At 44.3% G+C, this 25980-nt stretch overlaps 1 protein-coding gene across 1 annotated transcript in view; it reads left to right on the plus strand.

Annotated features, from left to right (window-relative positions):
* The window catches only part of Vps53 (VPS53 subunit of GARP complex), a 126721-nt gene that overhangs the window by 11756 nt on the left and 88985 nt on the right, over positions 1–25980 (plus strand). Inside the window, exons 4-5 of the mRNA XM_041665156.1 lie at positions 1731–1797; positions 24339–24425. Coding sequence (XP_041521090.1) covers positions 1731–1797; positions 24339–24425 — 154 coding nt within the window. The remainder of the gene's footprint in view (positions 1–1730; positions 1798–24338; positions 24426–25980) is intronic.

A 25980-nucleotide genomic window follows, 5' to 3' on the forward strand; every position in this document is an offset into this window, starting at 1 on the left:
ATGCCACAAACCCATAAACCAGGAGTGGGTGCACACACCTCTAGTCCTAGCATGTGGGAGCTAGAGGAGAGACAGTCAGAAGTTCAAGGTTTGAGACCTGCCTGGGATACATGAGTCCTTATTAAAAAAAAAAAAGAAAGAAAGAAAGAAAGAAGAAGGAGGAGGAGGAGGAAGAGGAGGAGGAGGAGGAGAGAGAGTTAATTTTCAAAGGAGGCAAGAACTTTTCTACAATATTTAATAGTTTTATTCTTTACTAGGCCTACCTTTTGTAGTGCTATGACTCAGAATTGGAGATGGGGTTATACTGGATTTGCCGGTTGACTTGAATGTGGTCCAGAATTAAGGACCCTGTCCATGTTATCATCAGGTTCCTCCTGCCCAGTGGCCTTGTTCTGGCTTATCCAGGTCTAGGTTTAGGAATTTATATTATCTAAGTATGCTTCAAATATATTTTGGAGATTTTTTTTTTTTAATTGAGACAGGGTCTTTCTGTGAAGTCCCTGGCTGTACTGGAACTCACTCTGTAGACCAATTCAGAGCACTGCCTGCTTCTTCTGCCTGCTTCTGCCTCCCGAATGCTGGAATTAAGGTGTGTGCCACCACGTCCATCTTATTTTTGTTTGATTTTTGGTGAGAAAACTCATTTTGAAAATGGAAAACATTCATTTTGAGCCTGGAAGATAAGTTTGTTTCCCTAACATTCTTTAGATCTTTCAGTATAGGGCACTTACCTATAAATGTATTGTCCTAGTGGTGCCTTAGGAAACACAAGGGTAAGCTAGAGAGAAGGCTCAGGGGTTAAGATCACTTGTTGCTCTTGCAGAGGACCTGGGTTTGGTTACCAGTATCCACATTGCTACTCACAACCATCTGTAATTCCAGTCCCAGGGATTTGACTGACACCTTCTGACCTCTAAATGCACTAGGCATGCACATGGTACACATACATACATGCAGGCAAAACATTCACACACATAAAATAATAAAATAAGTAAATTTTTTAAAAAAAGCCTTGTTTTGTTGGCTTCAGCTGTAATGACTCTAGAAGAGACCTCAAAGTTACCAGAGTCTATATAGAAAGTAGAAATATCCTGGCAATCCAGAGAGCCCTGTCAGCTAGCTATTTCCTGCATTCCTGCTACCATACCTTAAATAGATTCTTCAAGTGCAAAATGAAGCCGGCTGATAGAAATTCCTCTGGTGGAGGCGCCATGCAGAAGCCCTTGCTGAGCCCCTGGGAAAAGACATCCTGGAAGCCATAGATCTACCTCTGACAGGCTGCACATCAGGGCATGAAGAGCAAGCACTGATTGCATGAATTACACCAGCTCTTTACTTCTTTTAGGTCACCAAAGCAGGGATTTTGCGGTTGCTAATTTGGATTTGCTGGCTTATTTCTCTAAAACATCTGTAACTTTGTCATTGTTGATTTACTCTGTGAAAACCATTTACAGTTTTATTGGTCCTTTCAGCCAGCTTCTGAATATGAACTCACTCACCAGTTTTTAAGCAAAGGTAATCCTAAATCTGCACTGGTGGTGACTTCTTGTATTGTGGTGCCCCCTGGTCCGAGGCCTCATTCTTCTGTTGCCTGTGCTCATGTGATTTCCTGCGTTAAATAGTTGCAATCAGCGAAAGTTGATGAGTGAATTACTGATTTACTGTTTCTTTTGGTTTACCCAGAGTTGAGTTTGTTTGAATGACTTGTATCCTACCTTTTTTCTTTCCAGGAGACTGGATGACAATATCCGGACTGTTGTAAGAGGTCAGACAAATGTGGGGCAGGATGGAAGGCAAGTAAGTGACGCATTCCTTTGCATTAGTTACCATCCTCAATTTCATAGAGACTAAAACCCCACGTGACCAAAATGTTGCTCAGTTTGTTTACACTTTATTAGTCTGTCCATATACAGCAGGAAGCCTCACCATGACAAGGGTCTCCAGGCCAGCCATGATCTCTCACTCAGTGTCCTCCAGACCAGACCATGTATTAATACACAGCTCACTCAGGAACAGCAGCCTGCAGGCTATAATGGACAAATGGAAGGGTCCTAGTTTTTCACCCTCACAGACACGACATGCCCTATGTCCTGGGCCTACCTCTAGCCCCTGCTTTTGTCTGTCAGTTTGGTTGCTGCGAGGCAGCCATGGTTCCTCATGCCTGTCCCACCATCCAGCAGGGCTACGTTCATTTATTTCAGTGTGGTGTATTTCCTTCCTCCTCACTACAGAGGACCGTTGTGAGGGGGTAAAGGGGGAAGAAGCCTGTGGAGAGGAGGTACTCTTCTCTTCCAAGGGCAGATGTTACCTGGAGTCTGTATGTCAGAGGTGGCCGTCATGGCAACAGGGCTGAGCACACCTTTCCCCTCTGCGGTGTCAGCTGTGCGCTGTTGGGATGTCCACTCCTCTCGCTTGTCCTCCTCAGCTTTTTGCAGCACTGGGGATCAAACCTAGGGCCTTGTGCACACTAGATCACTGAGCCACGGCCCAGCCCTTGGTGTTTTTGAGACAGTGTTAACTGCATCGCCGAGGCTGGCCTCAAACTCCCAGTTCTCCCACTTTGGCCTGCTGAGTTCTTGGGATTACAACTGCAGCCTGCCGTGACCAGCTCTGTGACAGTTTATAGTACAGTATAGTGTAGTACAACTTCTGAAAACAGCTCTTAGACTGCTCAGGGTTAGAGTGTAAGACAGGGTCCAATTCTAGGTACACATTTCCTCAGCAGCAACATCCCCGTTCCTGCTGCTAAGGGCTCAAAGGTGTCTTTTTTTTTTTATATTTATTTATTATGTATACAATATTCTGTCTGTGTGTATGTCTGCAGGCCAGAAGAGGGCACCAGACCTCATTACAGATGGCTGTGAGCCACCATGTGGTTGCTGGGAGTTGAACTCAGGACCTTTGGAAGAGCAGGCAATGCTCTTAACCTCTGAGCCATCTCTCCAGCCCTCAAAGGTGTCTTGACTCTTACATTTTTTAGTTGGTTTTGTTGTTGTTGTTATTGTTGCTTTTTATTTATTTGAAGTTTTTTATATTTATTTTTATTTTATGTGCATGAATGTTTTGCCTCACGTATGTGCATCATGTATGTACCTGGTGCACATGTGTCAGTCAGAAGAGGGTGTCACACCCCTTGAATGGAGCTACAGATGGTTGTAAGCCACCAGATGGGTGCTGGAAACTGGACTCAGTGAAAGGAAGAGTATCAGCTCCAGACCCCCACAACCAAGTTCTCAGCAATAAGATTTATTTGTCCCAGAGGGACAGAGGGCAGGAAACAAGAGACAAAAACAGAAGATAGAGGACAAGGGAGAAGGGGAAGGGAACAAGAGAGACAGGGCAGGGATATTTGTCCAGAAAGACAAAGAACTGTCTGGATAGAGAGGAGACAGACTTAGCCCATAGGCAAATGGTGGTTTATAAAGGTAAAATGGGAAGCCCCGTGTCAGGATGAAGTGTTTAATTTTGATTGGGCACATTAATTAAATGAGTTGAAGGGGGCTTTTGATTGCTGGACTTCAATACATTGATTGCTGGACCTTGGTAGTTAGCCTTAGAAGAAGGAAGTGGCCAAAGAAGGGACTGGCTCCAGGAATGTAACCTAACTGTCTAAAACAGGCAGAGGGGATGGGAGAGAAGGGCAAGACCTGTCAGAGCCGTGTTTGCCAGCTTCTTGGGTCCTCTTCAAGAGCATTAAGTGCTCCTAACCGCTGAGCCATCTTCAGCCCCCTTGTGTGGCAGAGCAGCTCACGGAACCTTGAGCTCACCAATTGACTAAACTGGCCAGCAAGACCGCACAGATCCTTCTGTCTCTGCACCCCAGTGCGGGGATGGCAAGTGTGCGTTCCTGCACCTGGCTTTTCCGTGGGTGCTGGGGACTGAGAACCAAGTACCTTACCTGTTGAGCCGTTGCCCCAGCCCCATTGTTAGTTTTATCCATTTCTGCTTTCCTACATTTTATGGCTGTCATTCTTTTCCCTCTTGACATACCCTTCTGTTTTCTGCCAGCATGTAGCCCGTCTTCATCCTTTTTCTCATCACCACTGTCTGTTGCTGTGTTAACTCCTTAAGACATCCTGTTTCCTGGACTCTCCCAGGATCTTAGTGTTCACTACTTTGTTCTCGTCTATCAGGTCCTATGTAAATAGGACCTTAGAAGTATAGAGAGGAGGAAGGTTCCCTCATTTTGCTGATTAGCTTCCATTTCTCATGTCTGGTCATGGCATTGGCCTCTCAGAACACGCTATCTTCTGACATGCCAGTGAAGTTGGGCACATTCCCTTACTTGCTGCTTGAGGCTGCCGTCGACATTTCCAACTGTCTCTTCCTTTGTTCTAAGCAAGGAAAACTTCCTGCTCCACCACATGCCGCCTGCTTTCTGACCCATGCCTGTGTAGTTCTCTGGTCCTGTGTTCATTATCACCACTGTGGCGAAACACCCAACAGGGAGCAATTTAAGGGAGGAAGGGATTATTCTGACTCCAGTCGGAGGGGATCCAGTCCATCCTGACCTGGAAGCCATGGCAGCAGGAACTGAGTCACACTGCATCCACAGTCAGGCAGAGAGGGGTCATTGCTGTTACTGAGTTCAGTTTCTACTCTATTCAGTCTAGCACCCCAGCCCATAGAATTTAGGGTGGGTCTTCCTGGTTTATTAGCCTGGTCTAGACAATCCCTCTCAAGTTTGCCTCTCAGCAGGGAATCCAGACCTGTCAGATCAATAATCACTTCTCACTACTAAGGCCTGAAGTGGGCTTTTTTGGTTTGGTTTTGTCTCCCTTTCTTCCAGTTTTTAAATTTCAAAACTTTACGCATTAAGGGCTAACTCAAATGCTAATTTTTTCATAATATTTTATTTATCCCATCTGAAAAACACCCAAGGATTCAGAATTTTGGGCCCACGGAGACTTGACCTTCATCTGACCCTCTCTTCATCTGCAGAGGAGAAACAGATGTGTGTACTTCTGCTTGTCACTTGTCACCCCCAGCCTCCGCTGTGCCTGGCCTCCTGAGTCCGTGGTCTCCCTTGACTTACTAATGAATAGCTCTTGGCCCCTTGGCTCTTTTGTAGGCTCCTTGAAAGCAGGAACCATCGTTTTCATCTTACACTTGAGTCCAGGCAGTCCTTCATGCAACTGCAGTGAACATTTGGTATGTCTTAGATCATTCATTGCGAATAGACAAACACTCTTGCCCTTGGCTGCAAAAGCTTCATTTTAGTCATGCTTTAGGTGGTATAAAGTTTGATTTGGTGAGGGGTATTCAGTGCTCGGGATAAGACTGGGGCTTCCTGAATGCTAGGCAACTGTGCATAGTTCTATCACCAAGTTGCATCTCCAGCCCATGGTTTGTGTGTGAATAGGCCCAGTTTACTGCTGCTTGGAATAGCACTGCTGTATTTTGTGATTCAGCCTACATTTAGAAGGGCTTGCTGAAACCTTAAAACACTTGGGAGAGTCCCAGGTGTTGAAGGTCCTCAGAACATGAAAAGAGAGCTGGTGATTCATTGGAACTTCTTGTTGGGTCATGCTATGTCCGTACATGTCCTAGCTGCTTATATTTTAACTTGTGAGCCATGAAAGAGCAGCATGGGGGAGCAATGGGGAGCAAGCCCCAGAAGGGGTAGGCCTCAGGAATGCCTCTCCCCACCTTCCCTTGGAAAAGGGTCACAGGTTGTCAGCCGGGCAGCTCGTGTTTCAGAGAGCAAGATCACATTTTCAAGAATGTTTAGATCGCATTTCAGTCTATGATGGAATTTTGTGTTGTTTCCTTAGAATCCAGACAGAGAGGAAGCCCAGAAGAAATAATCACTCTTCCTGTCATCCCCTCCATCTGTCTCTTCCAGCAGATTGAAATGCCAGCTCAAATGGAGACTTTCTTCAGCAGAGTGCGCTTGGTTCTGTCCTTGTCAGCTCCTAGGAATGACAGCTTGACTCCAGAGGGTGGCTTGCTGAAGGGAGTCTCCAGCTGACCGGCCCAAAGTAGGGGATTATGGATATGCCAGAATATTGGGTTTTATAGGTCAGGAGGCCCCATGCTCCCCTCTTCCGTGGAACATGAGCAGTTTGCTTTCAGAACTTGTTTCTTCAGAGGCTGAGAACACTCAGGAGAGCAGCAGTGGGAACAAAGGGAAGCTTCCCTTCCTAGATGGAATCTCTGCAGCCCCCTGAGCAGCTTGTCAACCTGTGTAAAGCAAGCATTTGGCCTTATTGCACATCATGGGGTCTTCTTTGAGCTTTTTTGCTTTTTTATTTGGGTTTTTTGTTTGTTCCTTTGGTTTTTTTTTTGTTGTTGTTGTTTTGGTTTTTTTTTTGAGACTGGGTCTCATGCAATACTTTCTGGCCTTAAAACTCTCTTACTTCCACCTTTCAAGTGCTAGGGTTACAGGTTCATGCCTCCAGACATGCCTTTCACGAGCTCTTAGAAGACGTTTTAAGTGATTTATTGTTGTGGAGGAGGGTAGTGGGTTCCAGTATTGATCTCAGCTCGTTAGGCCTTCGTGCCGCTGCTGGTTAGCAGGAATGTTCTTTTGTGTTGGTGTATGTATTGTGCATGTGTGTGGTGTGTGCACTACTGTGTGGTGGTCTTGCTTTTGATGCAAGGTCCTCTCACTGAACCTGGAGCTCATTGATTGAGCTAGGCCGGCTAGGCAGCAAGCCCCAGATACCCACCTCCCCAGCACTGGGGTCACAGATACATTTGGGAGTGCTAGAGGTCAAACTCAGGTCCTCATGTCCCTTCACTGAAACTTTACCAATGGAGTCATCTCCCCAACCCTGAGAACACTTCTTTTTTATTGTTTGGGGCTGGGCGTGGTAGCACACCTTTTAATCCCAGCACTCAGGAAACAGAAGTAGGAGGATCTCTGAATCCAAGACCAGCCTGTTTCTGGGCCAGTCAGGACTACATAATGACACCTTGTCTTGGAAATGAATACCTAATAAATAAATAAATCATGGGCTGGAGTGATGATTCCGTGGTTAGGAGTGCTTGTTGATCTTTCAGAGGACCTGAGGTTCCTAGTACCCAACTTGGGCAGCTCACAACCACCTATAACTCCAACTGTGGGGAATCTGATGCCTCTAGTGGGCACTGTACTCCCTATACAAACCTACACATAGACACAGGCACATGCACATAAATAATTAAAAATATTTGGACAGATTTTTAAATTGAAGATCCAATAAGGCTGTTTTTTAGTTTCTGGAATACCAGCTGCTTGGTTAGCAATCTGCTTACTAAACATTTTGGAGAGCCTTTGGTTGTTGACCACCTCTCCTGTGGGCCAGCATGTAGTGATCTAGCCTGTGACCTATTCTTACCAAACTACAATGCTCTTACAAAGTTCCTGTGGCACTTAGTCCTCCCCATTTTCGTCTGTTGAGATCATCAGTCCAAAACCTTAATTTGATGTTCAAATGTTGGAAATGTGTGGATAAAGTGAGCCAGTTCATGCTCTGATGTGCTCAGAAATTCATGCAGCTTCCCAAGAATGGAAGCAGACAACTGGAAAGTAGCTAGTGGTGAATTTCAGAGCAGGTTAGGGGAGGGAAAGGCTGGCACTGAAATCAAGAGGGGCCAAAGCTTGAGCAGTTCCCAGGAAGCTCACTGAGAATCACCAATGCCGGGTCAACCTGTGCTATTGTTTCTTTGTGCAGCTTGGGTACAGCATGGCTGTTTGTTTGAGCAGAGCCTGGCTGAGGTTTAGGAAGGGAACAGAATTATTACCACCCTCCCCAGTGCCTCTGCTCACTGAAATTCACATGTGGAAAAAGCTGTAGACAATTGTGGTGTGAGCTTCCACCCAATTGAAAATACTTTAGATAGCTTCTCTGACAGTTTCTGATTCTGCAGAAGTATGGATATATGTGAGATGGGGAGATGACAACTGCATCGGCCCACAGAACACACTCTTCCAGATGTGTTCAGCTTTAATTGGAATAAACTTCTCTCTTAGACTGAACTGAATAGGGAAGTATATTTGCTGTGGCCCTCATCAGTTTCAGTTCTGCCAGCTGGACCGTGGTACACCTAATCCTTGTCCCTAGTACAGCTTCTTCCATTTAGAATGACTGTCGTGTTCCTTTTCTAACATAGCCATCCTGAACTTCCTTAACTCTGATGTAATTTCCAGAGCGTTCACTGTTCTGTTCTTTGCTCTGAATGGGGTTTGTCAGCATCCCCTTTAATGTGTGATCCCTAGGAATAGACATTGTGGGAACATGCAGAGGAGTGCTCTATCTCCCTGTTGTGAGAATTCCTTCTCTGGGGAGGCACGGGCCACAATCTACCCCTCCTCGTAAGGTCCCCAGAGTTCACCCTGGGGAACAGATGAGTTTATTGAATTTATGTACAGTGCATGGATGAGGGGTTACTGGCAGGAGTGTGGGTGACCCAAAGCATCCACACTTGAAAGTCTTCATCTAACACAGATGATGGCTTCCCCATAGCAACATATGTTGAAGCATCACTTTAATTAACCGTCACCAGCCTATATTCTCTGCCTCCTCCTGAGATCCTCAAGCCACGTGCAGTTGTGGCAGAATTCCAGGCAGATGGCTGGGAAGACCAGCTAGTCTCTCAGGTGAGGGTGATGGAGTCTAGCAGGCAGCCACACCTGGCCTGATGAAGATTGAGGTGTTTCATTCAGATAACTCCTTTCCATTACCATCGGGTTTGTCAATACCCTGAAGTTAACTACATTTTTATATGGATAAGCATGTTTCTGAAGGGAAGACAGTGATTTTTCTAGATTCTCTGGGGGTGGAGGGTGCAGCTCCTCAGAAGTTAAGTGGCACCCCTGAAGATACTGTTCTCCTGCTCCCTGGGGGTTTCATAGGCTTCCTGGCAGCCACATCACCTTGTTGACCTCACTGATTGTCAGTGTCCTGCAGCTCTCATGTTGAGGGTTGCAAGGATGGCCTTCCTTGAAGATAAGGAAGCAGTCTAAGCAGAGTATGTGATTCATGTCTGTCTCCTTTGGGAGAGTGAATGCCAGGTCTCAACGGGACAGCCACATGTCGATTGTAGCCCACTTGTGGTCAGGTCTGAATGTAGACCCACAGTTGCCAGATCTATCAGTTTTTCAAGAGAAGCCAGGAATCTGGGTTTTTCTGTGCCTCTTCTAGCTCTTAAATGTTGGCTTGGTGTTTTTCCTAAACACTGCAAAGGCCAAACCAAACACATCTGTGGCCCAGCGCTCTGCACCACTGCCCCAGGTCTTTTTCATACGAGCCTCATTTAACTCTCTTCTCTATTTGTGCAGTAGATTCTTTAAAATCTGCACCAGGCTTTGTGCCCCACCCTTAGTTGTACCTTGTGTTTTACCCGATCATTTCAACCTATCAAGATCTTTGTAATCTCAGAGGCTTCCCATTTTATCACCATCAAACCTGCCATGTGTGCCCTCTCTTCACTCAAGCTGTAGATGAGAAAGTGGAACAGGTTGGGTTCAGAGCCGTGTGCTTTGCCAACAGAGACTTCTGTTCTCCTCATCTTGACTCCAGTCTAAAGTGCCAGGCCCAGAAAACATATGGTTCTTACCTGTTCTTGGTTATTTTCCAGGGCGCTCTCTCTCTCTCTCTCTCTCTCTCTCTCTCTCTCTCTCTCTCTCTGTGTGTGTGTGTGTGTGTTGGTTTGATTGCTTGTTTCTCTTTTTAAAGATTTATTTTTATTTATGTGTGTGTCTGTGTAAGTGTGTGCTCTGGAAATTGCAAGCAGTTGTGAGCTTCCTGACTTGAGTGCTGGTCAGGTCCTCTGGAAGTGCAGTGTAGTTCTTGACTATGATCCATTTCTCCAGCCCCCCCCCCCTTTTTTAAAGACAATATCTCACACTATGGACCATGCTATGCTAGAACTCACTATGTAGCCCAGATTAGTCTTGAACTCCTGATCCTCCTGCCTCTGCCTCCTAAATGCTAGAATGTCAGGCAAGGCAACACCTCACTGGTCCAGGGCCATGCTTCCTAATCATTCTGTTTCTGTTTTCTCTAGAAGAGGCAGTTAATAATACTTCACTTGTCATAGGGATGTCATGAAGACACATGAACCAAATCAGAAAAGTGTGTTACTTTCCAGGGAGAAAATATTCACTGCTTTTCATCACAAAAATTAGCACCTCATCTAATTCAAGTATTAGAACAGAAACAGTGTTTCCCAAACTGAACCAGGTTGGGTTTAAGGCTCTACTGTATGTGGCTGAGTTTGTTCTCAACAGTGAAATGGTAGGAGTGTTTATATTTTACTTTCTACCACTTTTTAAAAAAATATTTATTTATTTATTATGTATACAATATTCTGTCTGTGTGTATGCCTGCAGGCCAGAAGAGGACACCAGACCCCATACAGATGGTTGTGAGCCACCATGTGGTTGCTGGGAATTGAACTCAGGTCCTTTGGAAGAGCAGGCAATGCTCTTAACCTCTGAGCCATCTTTCCAGCCCCTACTTTCTACCACTTTTAGTTTATAAATTCTTTCATCCTTTCTTAGGAAGAAAATTGTCTTAATTAGGGTTTCTGTTGCTGTGAAGAGAGACCATGACCGTGGCAACTCTTATAAAAAAAAAACATTTAATTGGGAATGGCCTACAGCTCAGACATTTAGTCCATAATCATCATGGCAGGAAACAAGGCAGCATGCAGGCAGACATGGTGCTGGAGAGGGAGCTGAGAGCTCTGGATCTGGATCAGCAGGAGATGGAAGAGAGTGACCCTGGCCTGACTTGAGCCTCTGAAACCTCAAAGCCCACCGTCAGTGATATACTTTCTCCAACAAAGCCATACGTCCTAATAGTGCTACTCCCTATAGGCCTGTGGGGGCCATTTTCTTTCAAACTACCATAAATTAAGCCCATTGATTGATAAAAATTAATTAAGGAAGTAAATGGCAATAGTTTTAAAGGACATATACATACATGAGCACACATCGTGCCAGCGGGGTATGCCCATGCACATCTGCAATCCCAGCACTTGAGAATCCGAGGTAAGGAGATTATGAGTTTGATGCTTGTGGGCTGCGTACTGAGAATCTGTCCATAATAAATAAGTAAATGAATGAATAAATAAATAACAACTGCTATTTGTTTTCTCCTCCTAAATATACCACCTTAAAAATGATAAGTGTTTTGAAGTTTAAGCTATTATTTCCCATTAGTAACTAAGAACGGCTAAACATTTCTCTGCCTCAGCCTCCCTAGTAGCTGAGACTACAGGTGAAAACCATAGCACCTGCCTCCACCTTCTGGTGTGTGTGTGTGTGTGTGTGTGTGTGTGTCTGTCTGTCTGTCTGTCTGTATATCTGTGTCTCTTTTTTGTATTGTACTTTTCAGAATGTTTTCAGGCTAACATTGCTGTGGTCTGAACATGTCTCTGGAATGCAGACAACACTGATTCATGGAACAGTCTGGCTGTCAGCCTTCTGTAAGCATAGTGTCTCTCATATTGCTTGAGCCTTGCTGCCATTCCCTAACTAGGACTTCTTACATCTGGTGCAGTGGCTGAGGGTGCCTGTCTTTAGCTGACAAGTTGAATCCATGTGACTATTCTAGAACACTTAGCTGTAGCCTAAGCAAGGGTTCTTGATTAGCTTGTAGTGTGGCTGGGATTAATCTGATTACGGCAACATATCCTCTTACTGCACCTGAAGCTTGATTGCACATTGTCTTCCTCTCTGGTGTTTTGAGACGGGGTCTCTTTAAGTAGCCCAGGCTGACTTTGGTCTAAGTCCTCCTGCCTCAGCTTCTCACATGCTGGGATTGCAGGTAAGGCCACCGTACTTGGCCTATCCTGGTGGTGCTGTAATTAATCTGCTTTAACTCTCTTTATACTATTCAGAATCATTTGCTATAGTTCATTATTAATGTGGAAAATTCATAGAACGTATGCAGCGCTGCCAAGCATGGCTGCTCTCTATGTTTTGTTCACCCCCATCAGAAACTCTAACCATTAAGCAGAAGCTCCCATAGCCTCCTGGGCCTCTAATAATCTTTCCCCATGGATTTCCCTTTTCTAGGTATGCCATGTAAATGGAATCCAACAATATCTGACCTAAGTTAGAGTCATCAGAGAGGAAGGAGCCTCAGTTGAGGAACGCCTCTATGAGATCCAGCATTAAGGTGTTTTTAGTGAGTAGTGGAAGAGGACCCAACCCATGGTGGGTGGTGCCATCCCAGAGCTGGTGGTCCTGGGTTCTGGTAGAAAGCGGGCCGAGCAAGCCAGAGGAAGCGACCCAGTAAGTAGCTCCCCTCCATGGCCTCTGCATCAGCTCCTGCCTCCAGGATCCTGCCCTGTTTGAGTTCCTGTCCTGACTTCCTTCAGTGATGACTAGCAATGTGGAAGTGTAAGCCAAATAAACCCTTTCCTCCCTAACTTGCTTTTCAGTCAGTGTTGCTTGAGGACCAGCCTTCAGCATTTCGGGAATTGAAGGGGAGCCATGGAATTGGCCAACTAATTACTCATCTTGACTTTTCTGAGGGAATAAAACTTAATTCTCTGGGATTGATGAAAAAGGAAAACACACACACCATGTCAGGATCTCACCTAAGGTGCTGATACGTGGTAAACCTTCAGCAGGTCAGACAAAACTGAGGAGGAAATGTAGAGCAGGCAAGCTGCTTGGACAGACAAACACACACGAGGCCTTTGCTGAGGACCAAAGCTCATCTTCATTTTATTATTCTTTCTGTTGCTTGTTCTACTCTATTCTTTTTCTGTTCTGTTCTTCTTTCCTGATGTTTTCCTTCTGCATCTTTCCTGATGATTTCCTTCTTACTACTTCCTGGTGAGTTCCTTCTCACTGTTTCCTGATGACTTCCTTATCACTATTTCCTAGTGACTTCCTTCTCTCTTCTTTATTTTTTCTCTTACAGCTTCTATATCCCAGCAAAATCTTTTAAGCAATATAAAAATTAAAATGTGGTTACATTCTACCTTTTAAATAAATGATTACAATGAATGCAGGTAAAAACCTGCATGTTTCCCTTTTCCCTTACATGATTAAACATTTTATGAATTACAGGTGAAAAATAAATTATCCCCAAGAACCCACATACATTCATGCCCAAGCAACTTGTTATAGATTAACAAAGTGTAAGCAAGCAAGGTACTTTTCTCAGCCATATTTTTGCAGCTATAAAGAAAGGACCAATCCTTTTATTATTTTTCTCAAAAGGTAATCTTATAAAAAATCTTAAAAGAATCATAAATCTAAACTTTATGAAAAACAATCAATCAACTCTACTTTAAATCCTCAGGGTGCATACCCATTCATCAACAGTTTTTATATCAGGAAGCTGAGGGCAGAAATGGATACAAGGAATTAGTTACCAGCCCATCCTAGCAAGAAAGGTACATCAGCCAACAATAGCCAGGCTGCCATTGTTTTTGTTCCCTGACCTCAATGAGTCCCTCACTCAACTATTAAAAGTGTGCCTTTCTAAACTTTAAATTGTTCCCCAAGATTTTCTACCTCAAAGTCATTAACAAAAACATCTTAACCTTAAGTCATATTTAAAGCTTTGTTTTAGCTATGATGCACACCGAAACCTGTGAACACATCTCTCAATATTAAGATTAAAAGAACTTGAGCTAGCCTAACTTCTGGAACTCGGTTGTTTTCCTTAATCATTAACCTAAGCCACAGTCAAAATGGCTCCTTAAGAGAAACTCAAAAGTTCTAGCTGTGTGACATTTCCTTGTTCTTATTTTTTAACGTCTGCAGCCCCTGCTTTATCAGGGGCAGGGGCAACACTATATCCTACCTTTGTCTATATTAATTTTCTTACTAAACTAACCTCTATCATAATCCCTTACTATATTTGTTAAAAACCCTTAATCATCAAAATTCTATTTAAACTAACACTATTATTGTATAAAACCATTACTTCAATTAAACAGTACAGCTTATGAGGAAATTATCTTCATGATAATCCACAGGTAAAAATGCTCAGTACATTGTGATAGTTCCATGAGATAATTGTACTACGTTAAAGTCAGTGAGGATTCCGCCACACCCTTCACACCATTGCAGATACCAGAGAAAAATGGCAGAGGCAAACATGTAAAGACACAGCAGTAGCAAGAGACATTCTGGAATCGAAGCCTTCAGGGTCTTGCTTATCTGAGTGAGATTCACCCATCAGTGCCTTGCTGATCTGGCAGGCCAATCAGTTGCCATCTGCTGCTCCACTGACATTGCTATCAGCATAGTGTTTTGTCACAACAATAGAAACCATAAGACATCCAGGGTTCATTCGTATTAATGCCATGTATCAGAACTTCATCTCCTTTATGACTGAGTAATGTTACATTGTATGGACCTACCACATTTTTTCTTTTCATCTGCTCAGGGCTCTCCTTTCAATTCATTTCAGTACCTGAAAGTAGAACTACTGGATAATTTACCTTAATATTTAAGCTCTTAAAGACATTTTCCATATTGTTCAAAATGTTAGTATTTTTCTTTTTGTCTAAACACAAAGTGCATTAACATGAATGTGCTATTTTGCCTTCATTTAATACATGAAACTGTATTTCAGATAAGCTATACATAGTTGTGGTAGTTTGAATGAAAATGATCCACATAGGCCCATAGGAAGTGGCACTATTAGGAGGTATGGCCTTGTTAGAGTAGGGTGTGGCCTTGAGGAAGCGCGTTACTGGGGATGGACCTTGAGGTTTCATTATGCTCAAACCAGGCCCAATGTCTGGCTCTTTCTGCTGTCTGCCTAGCTGGATGTAGAACTGTCAGCTACCTTTTTAGCACCATGTCTGCCTGCATGTTGCCACACTTCCCACCATGATGATAATGGACTAAATAAGCCTTTGAACTGTACGTCAGCCCCAGTTAAATGTTTTCCTTTATAAGAGTTGCCGTGGTCATGGTGTCTCTTCACAGCATTAGAAACCCTAACTAAGCAATAGTTTTAAGCTTTTGTGTCCGTGCCTAATAACAGAGATGCTCTCCCTACACCAGCTAAAACCACCCTGCATTTCTCTTTGATTTAGTTAACAAGTCCAGCCATCAGGCTGTTTCCTTCATGAGCATTGGAGCACAAGTCTCACTTGTCTGTGATGTGGTTATTAAAAATAGCTTTAGAAAGCCAGTATGCCAAGAAGGAACAGAGATGTTTACTCTTCCAAGCCATCCGCATAAATTGACACTTAGAGGAGCCTGCAAGAAAAGCCCGGCAGAACCCTTGCCACCTCCTTTTCCACTTTCAAAGCAGTCAGTTACAGGTTGAAACCGGAGTCTACATCTAAAGAGGAAATGGCACTCATCACTACTGTAACTGTCACTCTTGCTTTGATTGCTGATAGCTAGAGGCTTTGCAAGGAAATTTTACTTTCAGGTTGAAAATTTCAACTTTGCCTTAGGAAAAAAATGGCAGTAACTCTGCCAGCAGACAGAGCTTTCCTGGGTCTCAAATCTTTGACACGAGAAGTCATTCAGCTGTGTGAAAACAATGGATGGGAATTTGAAACCCTGTCTTCATGTAAGAACTTGGCCTCATTTTCCCTTCCCCCCTTAGCCACAGAAATCCAGTACTCAGAGCAGTCTGGGCTGGCTGCGGGTCTTCTGTCAGCATTTCCCAGTTGTTGGGGTCTGCAATAAAGCTGTAACATCTCCTTTGCTCTGATTTGGACTCCCTAATCTCCTCTGGGGAGATTAATTTGCAGAACAAAGACAATGCCTTTCTAGTCTGTTTTGGTTTGGTGTTTTGAGTTGTCTTTATTAAACTTTTTTTTTAAATATTTATTTATTTATTATTTATTATGTATACAGTATTCTGGTGCGAGCACCAGACCTCATTACAGATGGTTGTGAGCCACCATGTGGTTGCTGGGAATTGAACTCAGGACCTTTGGAAGAGCAGGCAATGCTCTTAACCACTGAGCCATCTCTCCAGCCCTTTATTAAACTTTTTAAGGACAAGAAATTTGTTATTCTCTTAGTAGTGTTGAATCACATGACAGGATTCAAATTTCTTTTACATTTTTATTTACTTTTTTGAGACAGGGTTTCATGTAGCCCAGGCTGGCCTCAAACTTTCTGTGTAGCAAGGATGACCATGACCTCCTGAACTTCCTGCCTCCACCTGTGAAAATGCTGATTTCTGTTTCCCTGTTGTATTATGGAGTCTAGAAAGATCTGGGTTCCTCTTTGGTTCTGATTCTGATACCTACATTGTGAGTATTGAGCAGTACAGTTGAGTGCACTCACTTCATAGCCTCCCTTTAGCATACAAGATTTAATGATGCCTTGTTTTGTTTTTTAGTAAATCAGGAGACGAGAGTAAAGAAGGGGGGGATGGCTCAGTGGGTGAGGGTTTGCTCTGCAGGCATGAGGACCTGAGTTCAAATCCCCAGCACTGATATGAAAATCCATGTGTGATCATGTGCATGGTTGTAACCCTAGTGCTTTTCTGTGGCAAGTAGAGGGTGGCCGGGGCTTTCTGACTGCCAGCCTAACTCCATGTTCGTGAGTGACCATGCGGTGCTGGGAACTAAACATGAGTCCTCTGAAAGAGCAGCATGTGCTCTTAACTGCTCAGCCATCTCTCCAGCCCCTCATTCTTTATTTTTATAATGATGAGTGTGGTACACACAACCTCAATGTGCCAGGCAAGTGCTCTGCGTCTGAGCTATGACTCTGGTCCCCAGTTGTCTTTCGAAATAACAACAAATACAAGCAGGTTTGGGAGCCACTTTTTCTTGCTACAGAGCCCGAGAAGCTAACTGGTACATATGCATGTCCCAACAGTAGTGGTGACTGTGATGGCATTCCCTAGGCTGGGGTCTGCCAGCACAGTGGAGACATGACTGAAGGAGAAACCCTAGGATGAGAAGTGGGCCATTGTATGCCCCACTAGTGGTACAAAATAACGGGAATTGCTGAGTTCCCAAAGGGAATAAGGGGAGCAGGAAGAGTTTCCAGGACATCACTTCAAATCCTTTGACAAGATGTCTACTGTTGCCACAATATGATGCTTTCTCCTGAACAAACGCCCGTAGCGTGGATGACAGTCACGCAGTAGCTAAAATTAGAAGTGATGGTAAGATACAGGGAATCAGGATGAAGTAAGGACCCCTGACTTGGCACTGGAAGTCTGGCTGTTTGTGGGAAGCCGTCCTTTGTTACACTTGGACAAGCTGTTCTCTCAATACGCCTGTTTCCTAAAGTATTGAATCTCTGTACCTTTTATTCAGCAAAAGCAGCTGAGTTTTTTTTTTTTTCTTAAACATTTCCTTTTCTTTTGCCATTTGACTGGCTGCTTTGAATGCTTTCCTCAACAAGGGTTACATGCCATCCAGGGAAGCTGTGCAGACAGCTCAGGCCACGCCTGCAAGTTCAGGACTGGTGTGTTGTGAGCTGTGGGCGCTATAGAAACAGAACTTGAAATATAAACGTTTAGTCTTGTTGGGGACTGCTGAGTGGGCCCCGGCCTTGTCTTAGGATTTTAACTTCTGGCTTGGGTCCCAAAAATAATAAAAACGATCTCATTGGTTCACATTTTTCAGTGGATGTGGTTTGCAGAAATCATAAATAAAAGTAACTTATGTGGAACAGAGCATTTTAGCAAATAAAGTGAGAATTACTCCCTTTGCTCGGCACATTCTTTTGGTTCACAGACCTGGAAAGAAACCTGTGCTGTAAATAAAACCCCTTTATACTCTGGGTTTCTGAATGGGCTACAGAGGAATAAGTGTGATCTTCAGTGATTCTCATCTGATGGGTGCCCCCATGGCCCCTGGCCAGTGCTGCTAGCCAGTGTGTTGTAGGATTCAAGGAAAACATAATGCTATGGGGCCGGGGCAGCGGGGAGAGTTCTGTAGCCTCTGCAGCTGGTGAACGTCTTTCTGGAGGAGCTACGCTGTTACCATTGCTGAGGCTTCTTGGAGCGCCTCTGCTCCAGCTGAGGATGCCTTGTTTCCATAGCAACAGGTCTGAATGGTACAGGATGGCCTGCAGTTTCAGAAAGGACTTTCTATAAATAGAAGCTACTTACTTGGATGTTTCTACCACCAGTGGATGTCATCAGGGCCTCTGTGTAGGACTCAGATGTATCCCTTGCTAGTTTCTGCTTTCTAGAAGGTTATCTTATTAATGCTGAGGAATGATTCTTTTTTTTTTTTTTTTTTTTTTTTTTGGTTTTTCAAGTCAGGGTTTCTCTATGGTTTTGGAGCCTGTCCTGGAACTAGCTCTTGTAGACCAGGCTGGTCTCGAACTCACAGAGATCCGCCTGCCTCTGCCTCCCGAGTGCTGGGATTAAAGGCGTGCGCCACCACCGCCCGGCCAGGAATGATTCTTTTATCATTTTTCTCTTCCAGTTACATTTCTGTGGGGTGGGAGTGGGGTGCACATGTATGTACATGTATATGTCTAGACCAGATGTTGATGCCTGGGATCTCCCTCAGTTGCTCTACACTTTTTAAGAGAGTTAATTTAGAGGGCAGTGCATGAAGAGCAGAAGATGAGTTGTGAGAGTCAGTTCTCTTCTTCCTCCTGTGGGTTCTGGGAGTCAAACTCCTCGGGGTTAACAGGCTTGGCAGCATGAGCTCTTATATGCTGAGCCATCTTGTAGTCCCCTGGTTTTTTGAGGCAGAGTCTCTCATTAAACCTGGAGCTTAACAGTTTGAGCTAGGCAGCTGACTAGCAAGCCCTGGGGATCCTTTTCTCTCTGCTTCCCCAGTGCCAGGATTATAGGTGCAGCAGAGAAATTTTAATTGTTTGTTTTGTTATTGTCTTTTGAGATAGGGTTTGCAGTGTAACCCAGGCTAGTATCAAGCTTGAGTTGTCCAAACTCTTGAGTGCTAAGATGATCACCATACCCAGCAGGCACTCAGGTTTATTAAAGATAATAAACAAGCAAACAAGAGTCAGACTTTTCTGAAGCAAGCCTGACTTTCAGCATGCTTGGAAGATGTCATTCTCATCGCCCTCCAGGACACCTTCAGGTACTAGACTTTGCCAGCTTATTTGCAAAGCTCTTTCCAGAAAGATCACTGATGACCTTTGTATTACATCAGAGCAGACAGGGACCAATGTTCTGATTTCCATTCAATGAGCCCCTTCTATGAGCATGGCACTCATATACCCACCCAGGTTACAAAGACAAAGTCCTGATTTAAATTGTCTTAAACAAACAAACAAACATGGAGGAAGAAGTGCTGGGGAGAACCTCACGTAGCTTGTTGTGAAGGAAGTTGAACAGTTTGCCCTGGGAAATGTCTCCTTAGACCTTGTCAAATAGCCAAGGCTCAGACCTGGAGTAGTGCCTGTGTCTGTCTCTCTCTGTTGGCTTTGTCTCTCCCAAGAGGCTAATCTCCTTCCTTTACTAGAGAACTTTGCTGCTGTCTAACTTAGCCTCACATCTTCCAGCTTTTCTTCCCAATTCCAGTTCTGGAAAAATCATAATTGCAGCATAGGACTGGTCTGCTCCTTTAACAGAGGACTCTGTAAAAACACCATGAGATGGAACCTGCAGGTTTTGGGGTGTATTGGGTCAACAATTCCAAAGATTTCTTCCCCAATCCCAGGATTCGTCCTAACAAAACTCAATGGAAAGGTGCTATTTTTTCTGTTCTAGTAATGGCAAAACTGTGCCTCCTGGAGGTCACGTGACTCGACAGAGATCACATGGTTAAGGCCAAGCCTCCAACTTCAGTCTCTGGCTCCAGAGTGTGTGCTTTTACCCAGTACAGCTTGTTTTTTTCCCATGCAATAGAAAAGAAAGGGGAACCAGCAGATAAATGTCAATGTAAAATAGCAATGGTGGCAAAATGGCAGGAAATCTGATTTCCTTTCCAGAAACCTTAAATGTTACTACTTTAAGTATTTTAAAACAACCTAAATCATGCAAGATCTCCCCCTCCATCCCCAACAGGGTTTCTCTGTGTAGTCCTAGCTTCCTGGAACTCATTCTATAAGACCTCAAATTGGGAGATCTGCCTACCTCTGCCTTCCAAGTGCTGGGATTAAAGGCTTGCACCACCACTACCTGGCTTTTACAAGATCTTTTAAAAATGGACAGCAGCAACAAATGGTAGCAAATGGGATTTCAGTTTCTGAAGACTGCCTGTGGGCTCAGCAGAAAGTGATATAATTCTCTGGTTACGCTAACTGCCCACTTGGATCTTTGAGCCAGAGGAGGGGCTTAATGACCAAGAGCATTGCCATGGGATCCAGCCCTTCTGTCTGTACAGGTGACACATGACTGGTCTGCAAAAAAGAAACAGGAAGGGAAGGAAGAAAGTAGAGACAATTGTGCAAGGTCCCTGCTGCTTCTCTGCTGTGCCAGTGACCTGACATGGCCAGGATTTGGCTCAAAGTGTATCTCAGGAGACAGGACACTTGAAGGTCATGGCTATAGTTGGTGGTGTGCAGAAGCACAAAGATACTGTCATGACTTTTGCTGAGTCTTGGAAGCAAATTCAGTGTGTCACTTTGTGTCTCTGAGTGCAAGTGTTGAGTTGCCAAAGAGGGTCACAGTAGAAACTGCTGTCCCGTGATACCCCAGCTGCAGCCTGCCACCACACTGCAGTGTTCCTCTCAGAGACACCAGTAGAGAAGGTCACAGTAGAAACTGCTGTCCCGTGATACCCCAGGCTCAGCCTGCCACCACACTGCAGTGTTCCTCTCAGAGACACCAGCAGAGAAGGTCACAGTAGAAACTGCTGTCCCGTGATACCCCAGCTGCAGCCTGCCACCACACTGCAGTGTTCCTCTCAGAGACACCAGCAGAGAGTGTCACAGTAGAAACTGCTGTCCCGAGATACCCCAGGCTCAGCCTGCCACTACACTGCAGTGTTCCGCTCAGAGACACCAGGCAGAGAAAAGGTTTTGGGTGATGGAAACAGACATTTTGGGTGATTCATTCTGCTTTTAATCTGGATCCAGTTTGAAATGGGAAAGTGCCATATTTAAATGGTGTCCAGGAATGGAACTAGAATCTTCCAGGGCATTTTCTGATTATCTGTCTCAGATGAGCATGTTAATGTCTTTATTTTAAGAAGAATTTTCTCCTTCCATAGCCCTTGCACTTCTCCCAGGAAAGAAATGTTCTGTGATGCAGTTGACTAAACACTGGGTCTAGTTGAGAAGGGACTTCCTCTGTAGAGTGAAAACTTCAGAGGGAGCATTTGACTCTGGAAAACGAATTACATTAACTTTCATGTGCTTCTGTACATTCTTATAGCAAGCAAAGGCTGAAAACTGGCAGACCATTTATCTTTCTTGAAGTCTGTGAAATATAAGATTGTGTGGGTCTTGTTTTTCTGGAAAAGGAAAGCGATGCCCTCAGCAGAAGCAGACTGGAGAAGATACAGGACAGGAGTCTCCTTAGTGTATAACCTGCCCTTTTGTCTTCGGTTTTAAGGTGTTTAGCTATATCCCATCAACATGTCACTGTAGCGTGGCACACTTTAAACATCACAGAACGCCACACAAGCCATGACCAAGAAGGAAAGTCCTTTTTGACAGTCTGTTGCCTGTAAGGACTCTATGGTATTCTGACATCATGACTCAAAAGCATGTTTAGAAGCCTTCAGTGAGTTTAGGGTGCCCTGACCCCTCTCCTGGAACGGCACCTTGGCATTCAACTTGGTTACCCAGGCAAATGCTATCAGGCTGAAGTGGGGGGCTGTGATTGATTTTGAAACACTGCTTGTGGTTGTTCCTGAAGTTAGGGATGGTAGACCACAGCACCCTGATGCAGAATAGTCTTAGCACTATCACTCAGTGCTGACATTTTAAATTATTTGGCAAATATTTGTTGAATTTTAGCTGTGCTATATATAGCTTTATCTAGACACTCTTGGTAAAGTGACCATATGACCAGCTTTATTTATTTATTTACTTAATTATTTCTTCGTGTGGGTGTGTGTGGGGGGGTGTTTTGCATATCACCTGGAACTGGAGTTGCAGACAATGTGAGTTGTCATGCTAGTGCTGGGAATTGAACCTGGGTCCTCTACAAGAGCATCCAGGGCTCAACTGCTGAGACATCTTGCCAGACCCACTAGGGCCACTTTTGAGGGTGGGAGTGAGCTATCTATCCATAATTACACTGAGCAACACTATAGCCCCCACACTTGGGGGCAGAGGCAGAATCATAGTTTAAGGCCAACCTCAACTGCATAGTGAGTCTATGTCTTAAAAATCTAAAGTAGGGGCTGGGGATCCGGCTCAGTAGAGTGCTTGCCTGTCATGAGGGAAGCACATGCATGGTAGTAATTACATGTCTGTAATCTTGGCACTAGAGGCAGGAGGATTAGAAGTTTAAGGTCCTCCTAGGGTACAAAGTGAGTTCTAGGGAAGTCTAGGCTCCATGAGATCATCCCCCTCAAAAACAAAACAGTGCAAGCCAACCTAAAATAACAATAACAGTAATAACTTTAGCATCCATGATGCAGTCATCACATGGTGGGACTATCCTAGCTAACCCTGAATGGCCAGTTTCCATGCATATTCATGGCCTTGGGTATGTACAACTGTTAGACAGCTAGTCGTTCCATAGCAAATCAAGAACTTTATAAAGGTCCTGGGTTCTATTCTTAGCACTACATAAACAAACAAAAAATTATAATTATCCCAGGACTTCACAGCCTATTCCCCCACTTCTGAACTATTTACATAGCAGAGTGTTCAAGCATCTCACACTTCATTTTTTGCTGTGTTTCCACGCTTCATTAGTCATAGCAAAAACTTGTCAAAGGTAGTCTGCTGGAGTCCAACAAGCCTTTTCCTTCCTTCTTTCCTTCCTTTCTTCCTCCCTCCTTCCCTCCCTCCCTCCTTCCTTCCTTCCTTCCTTCCTTTTTTTTTAAGGTCTCCTTAAGTAGCTCAGGCTCACTTCCAACTCATGGCAATCCTCCTGCTTCAGACTCCCAAGTACTGAGATTATAGGCATGTGTCACTATGTCTAGCTCAATCAGCTAAGGTCCAGATGGCAATTATTTTCATCTTTGTGGGCCATGTGATGTTGTAGCTGTCCCTTGCTGACATTGTATGATGAAAATGAGCACGTTAGGCTGTGTTCCCAAACCTCATCATTTTCCTATGCAAGTGGCAGGCGAATCCAGGCCGTTGTTTGCCAGCCAGCTTTGTATCACTCTCCTCCCGATGTCATCACTGTATGCTTCCCTCTCCCTGTCTCCCTGTAATCTGCTTCTGCCACAGTTTCTAGCATCTTCCCATTGCTGGTGGCAGTCCTCTGTCTTAATCCAGTGTAAGGAGTGAGTGCTCTTTCTCATCTGTATGCACTTGTTTGGTTCTGGTGATGTCATAGTCCTTGGTTTATCTGTTGATGGTGGTTTTCTCTCTTGAAAATTTGCCGCTGCCTTTTCTTCCAGACAGCTGGAATATACAAGGGCTCAGTTCTCCCTCCCTCACCTCGCCTTCCCTCTCCCCTCATACAGGCACCTAATCAGGATGTGCTTGAGTGACTGAAAGAGGGAGTGAAATTCTGACTGACATGACTGAACAGCTGTGGGTTATCACAACCCCAGTCCACCAGTCCTCCACATGTGTAGCTGTAGCGCTCTTCCGCCTTCCTCCTATTCCCTCCTATAGGCGATGTGTAAGCTATAATGTCGTTTGTGTGTCCCATCCATCTTGGTGGGGATTTATTTCCTTAGAAACATTTGGCTCACTACTAGCTTCTGACTTCATTTCATTGGTTTCTAAGTAGGACACCATAAATTTCTAAGATTTGCCACAAAATTGGAGTCCCCATACCAGTCTTGATTTTGTTGTTGGTGGTGATAGTTGACATAGTCTTTTAGAGTCATTTTGTCGATGAGGAAACTGATACTCAACCAGTACTTAGAGCTTACTCACTTCTAACTTGGAGCCACTGCTGTCTTCACAGGTGTGAAAGTTCATGCAGACATTGAGAGAAAGATGTGTATGTTTTTGTTATCAGTAACATGCATAGTAATCACCAAAATAGTGAGACTAGTTTAGTTTTAAATAGAAACTTTATGTCTAGCACAGTAGCACTGGGAAAGGCAAAGGCAGAAGGATTACTGCAAGTATGAAATCAGCCTGATTTGCAGAGAGTTCTAGTCCAACCATGGCTACATAATAAGGCTCTGTCTCAGAACACCAAAAACCGACTTTAAATTTTATGATGTAGATTGCTAAGAGTTCTTAGAATTTGCTTGTGCTCACATGCAAGGCTTTATCTAACTCTCCTGCTCTGATACAGTGAAACCATAGTGCAAGAACAATGAATCAAGAGAGTTTCTGGTCAAAATTTTTGGGAGACTGAAATCAATTATAGCATAGTGCCTGGTGCCTCCTCTCCTTGCTCCTCATTTTTTACCTACTTCTCTTATTCTAGGCACTCGAAGAGGCCCAGAAAGCCATTCAGCAGCTCTTTGGCAAAATCAAGGATATCAAAGACAAAGCAGAAAAATCAGAGCAAATGGTGAGTTTAGGTTTCTTCCTTATGTGTTTGCACCCAGAGTGGGAAGTTAGTGTTTCATCCAGTCACAGTAATTAGGTCCTTTCTCACCCTGCCTGCCAGCTGCAGTCATGCACTCCTCCCTGTGAGTGCATCCTGACTGCCTCAGAGGAGCCGCTAGACAGGGGTGACTCACGGGCCTTGCTGCCCTACATTTGCAGCCGCTTTCAAGTAGGAAACAATCTGCTACCACCCCTCACCACAAAGAGTTTCCTAGTCATTTTGGTTGTCTTTCTCTAGCGTGTTTCTAGCCTGTGTTCCCCAGTTAAGGTATCTGCGATGTAATCTGGTAAGTAGCTCACTAACACTGTTCCCGGGTCTGGGGTGAGGGAACCATGCCCAGGATGCATGCACACAGCTTTCATTAGTTCCCACTCTCTGAATTTGTAGGTGATGAGCTCAGAAGCGCCCTGATGACCAGGAACCTAGCCTTCACCACAGCTGCTCCTCAGGAGCCACCAGGCTGTGCTGGGTTTTTGGGCTGAGATTCTGAGTCATCTGATACATCTAAATGACCGTTTTCTCAGCTATGAAATAATAATAATGTCTGCCTCACAGGATCCCTGAGCAGAGCGCCTAAGGATCTGCATTTTCTCAGGAGTACAGTACATACCACCAAGCAGTATAATTGTCAGGTGACCCTAGCGGAGATGACATTTGCTAGAGTTTATTGTACTTAAGTTTGTTTGCTTTCTAGACAGGGTTTTACTATGAAGCTCCTGCCTGGAACTCTGTTAGATCAGGCTGGCCTTGAATTCATAGAGATCCGCTTGCCTCTGCCTCTCAAACACCTAGCAGATATACTCAGCTTTTATGCTCAACAAGGACATTATGATTCTAAGCTGCTGTTCTGGGCTATGCACCCTCTTCCAGCCAAGTGGGACACAATGATAGGCAAAATCTCTCGAGGTGCCAAGCACAGTGCCAATTCCTTTATACAACTGATTTGATGTAGTCCTCTTGACAATCTTACGGTGAGATTTAGTATCATTGTTCTTATTTTATTTATTTACTTAGATTACTCATTTTGTAGATGAGGAAACTGATATTCAACAAGAAAATTGTTCTAAGACACAGAATGTGTAAGTGGTAGAGCTGTATGATTCAGCCTTATATTTGTCTGAATCTGAACCCACCATATCCTGCTCTGACCTTAAACTCAATGTGTAGCCCAGGCTGTTTCTGAACTTGTGATCTCATGGCTCAGCCTCTCAAGTGGGTAGGTAGGATTATAGGCATAATGCCACCACACACAGCCCAAAAGGGGTCATTTACATGTGGTAGATCTAGACCAAAGGGACAGAGCTGGGTACAGTGGTACATGCCTATAATCTCAGCACTTGGGAAGCAGAGGCAGGAAGATTGCCACAAATCAAGGCCAGCCTGGTTTACATAGCAAGTTCAAGGACAGCCAGAGCTACTTAGCAAGACCTTGCCTCTAAAAAGAAAGAAGCTCAGGACTGGAGAGATGGCAGTAAAAACTTGCTGCTCTTGCAGGGGACCTGGTTTGGTTCCCAGC

Source organism: Microtus oregoni, unplaced genomic scaffold (assembly GCF_018167655.1).
Source record: "Microtus oregoni isolate MIOR12 unplaced genomic scaffold, Mior012 000015F_ref0000493, whole genome shotgun sequence".
In the NCBI taxonomy this organism is placed as follows: Eukaryota; Metazoa; Chordata; class Mammalia; order Rodentia; family Cricetidae; genus Microtus; species Microtus oregoni.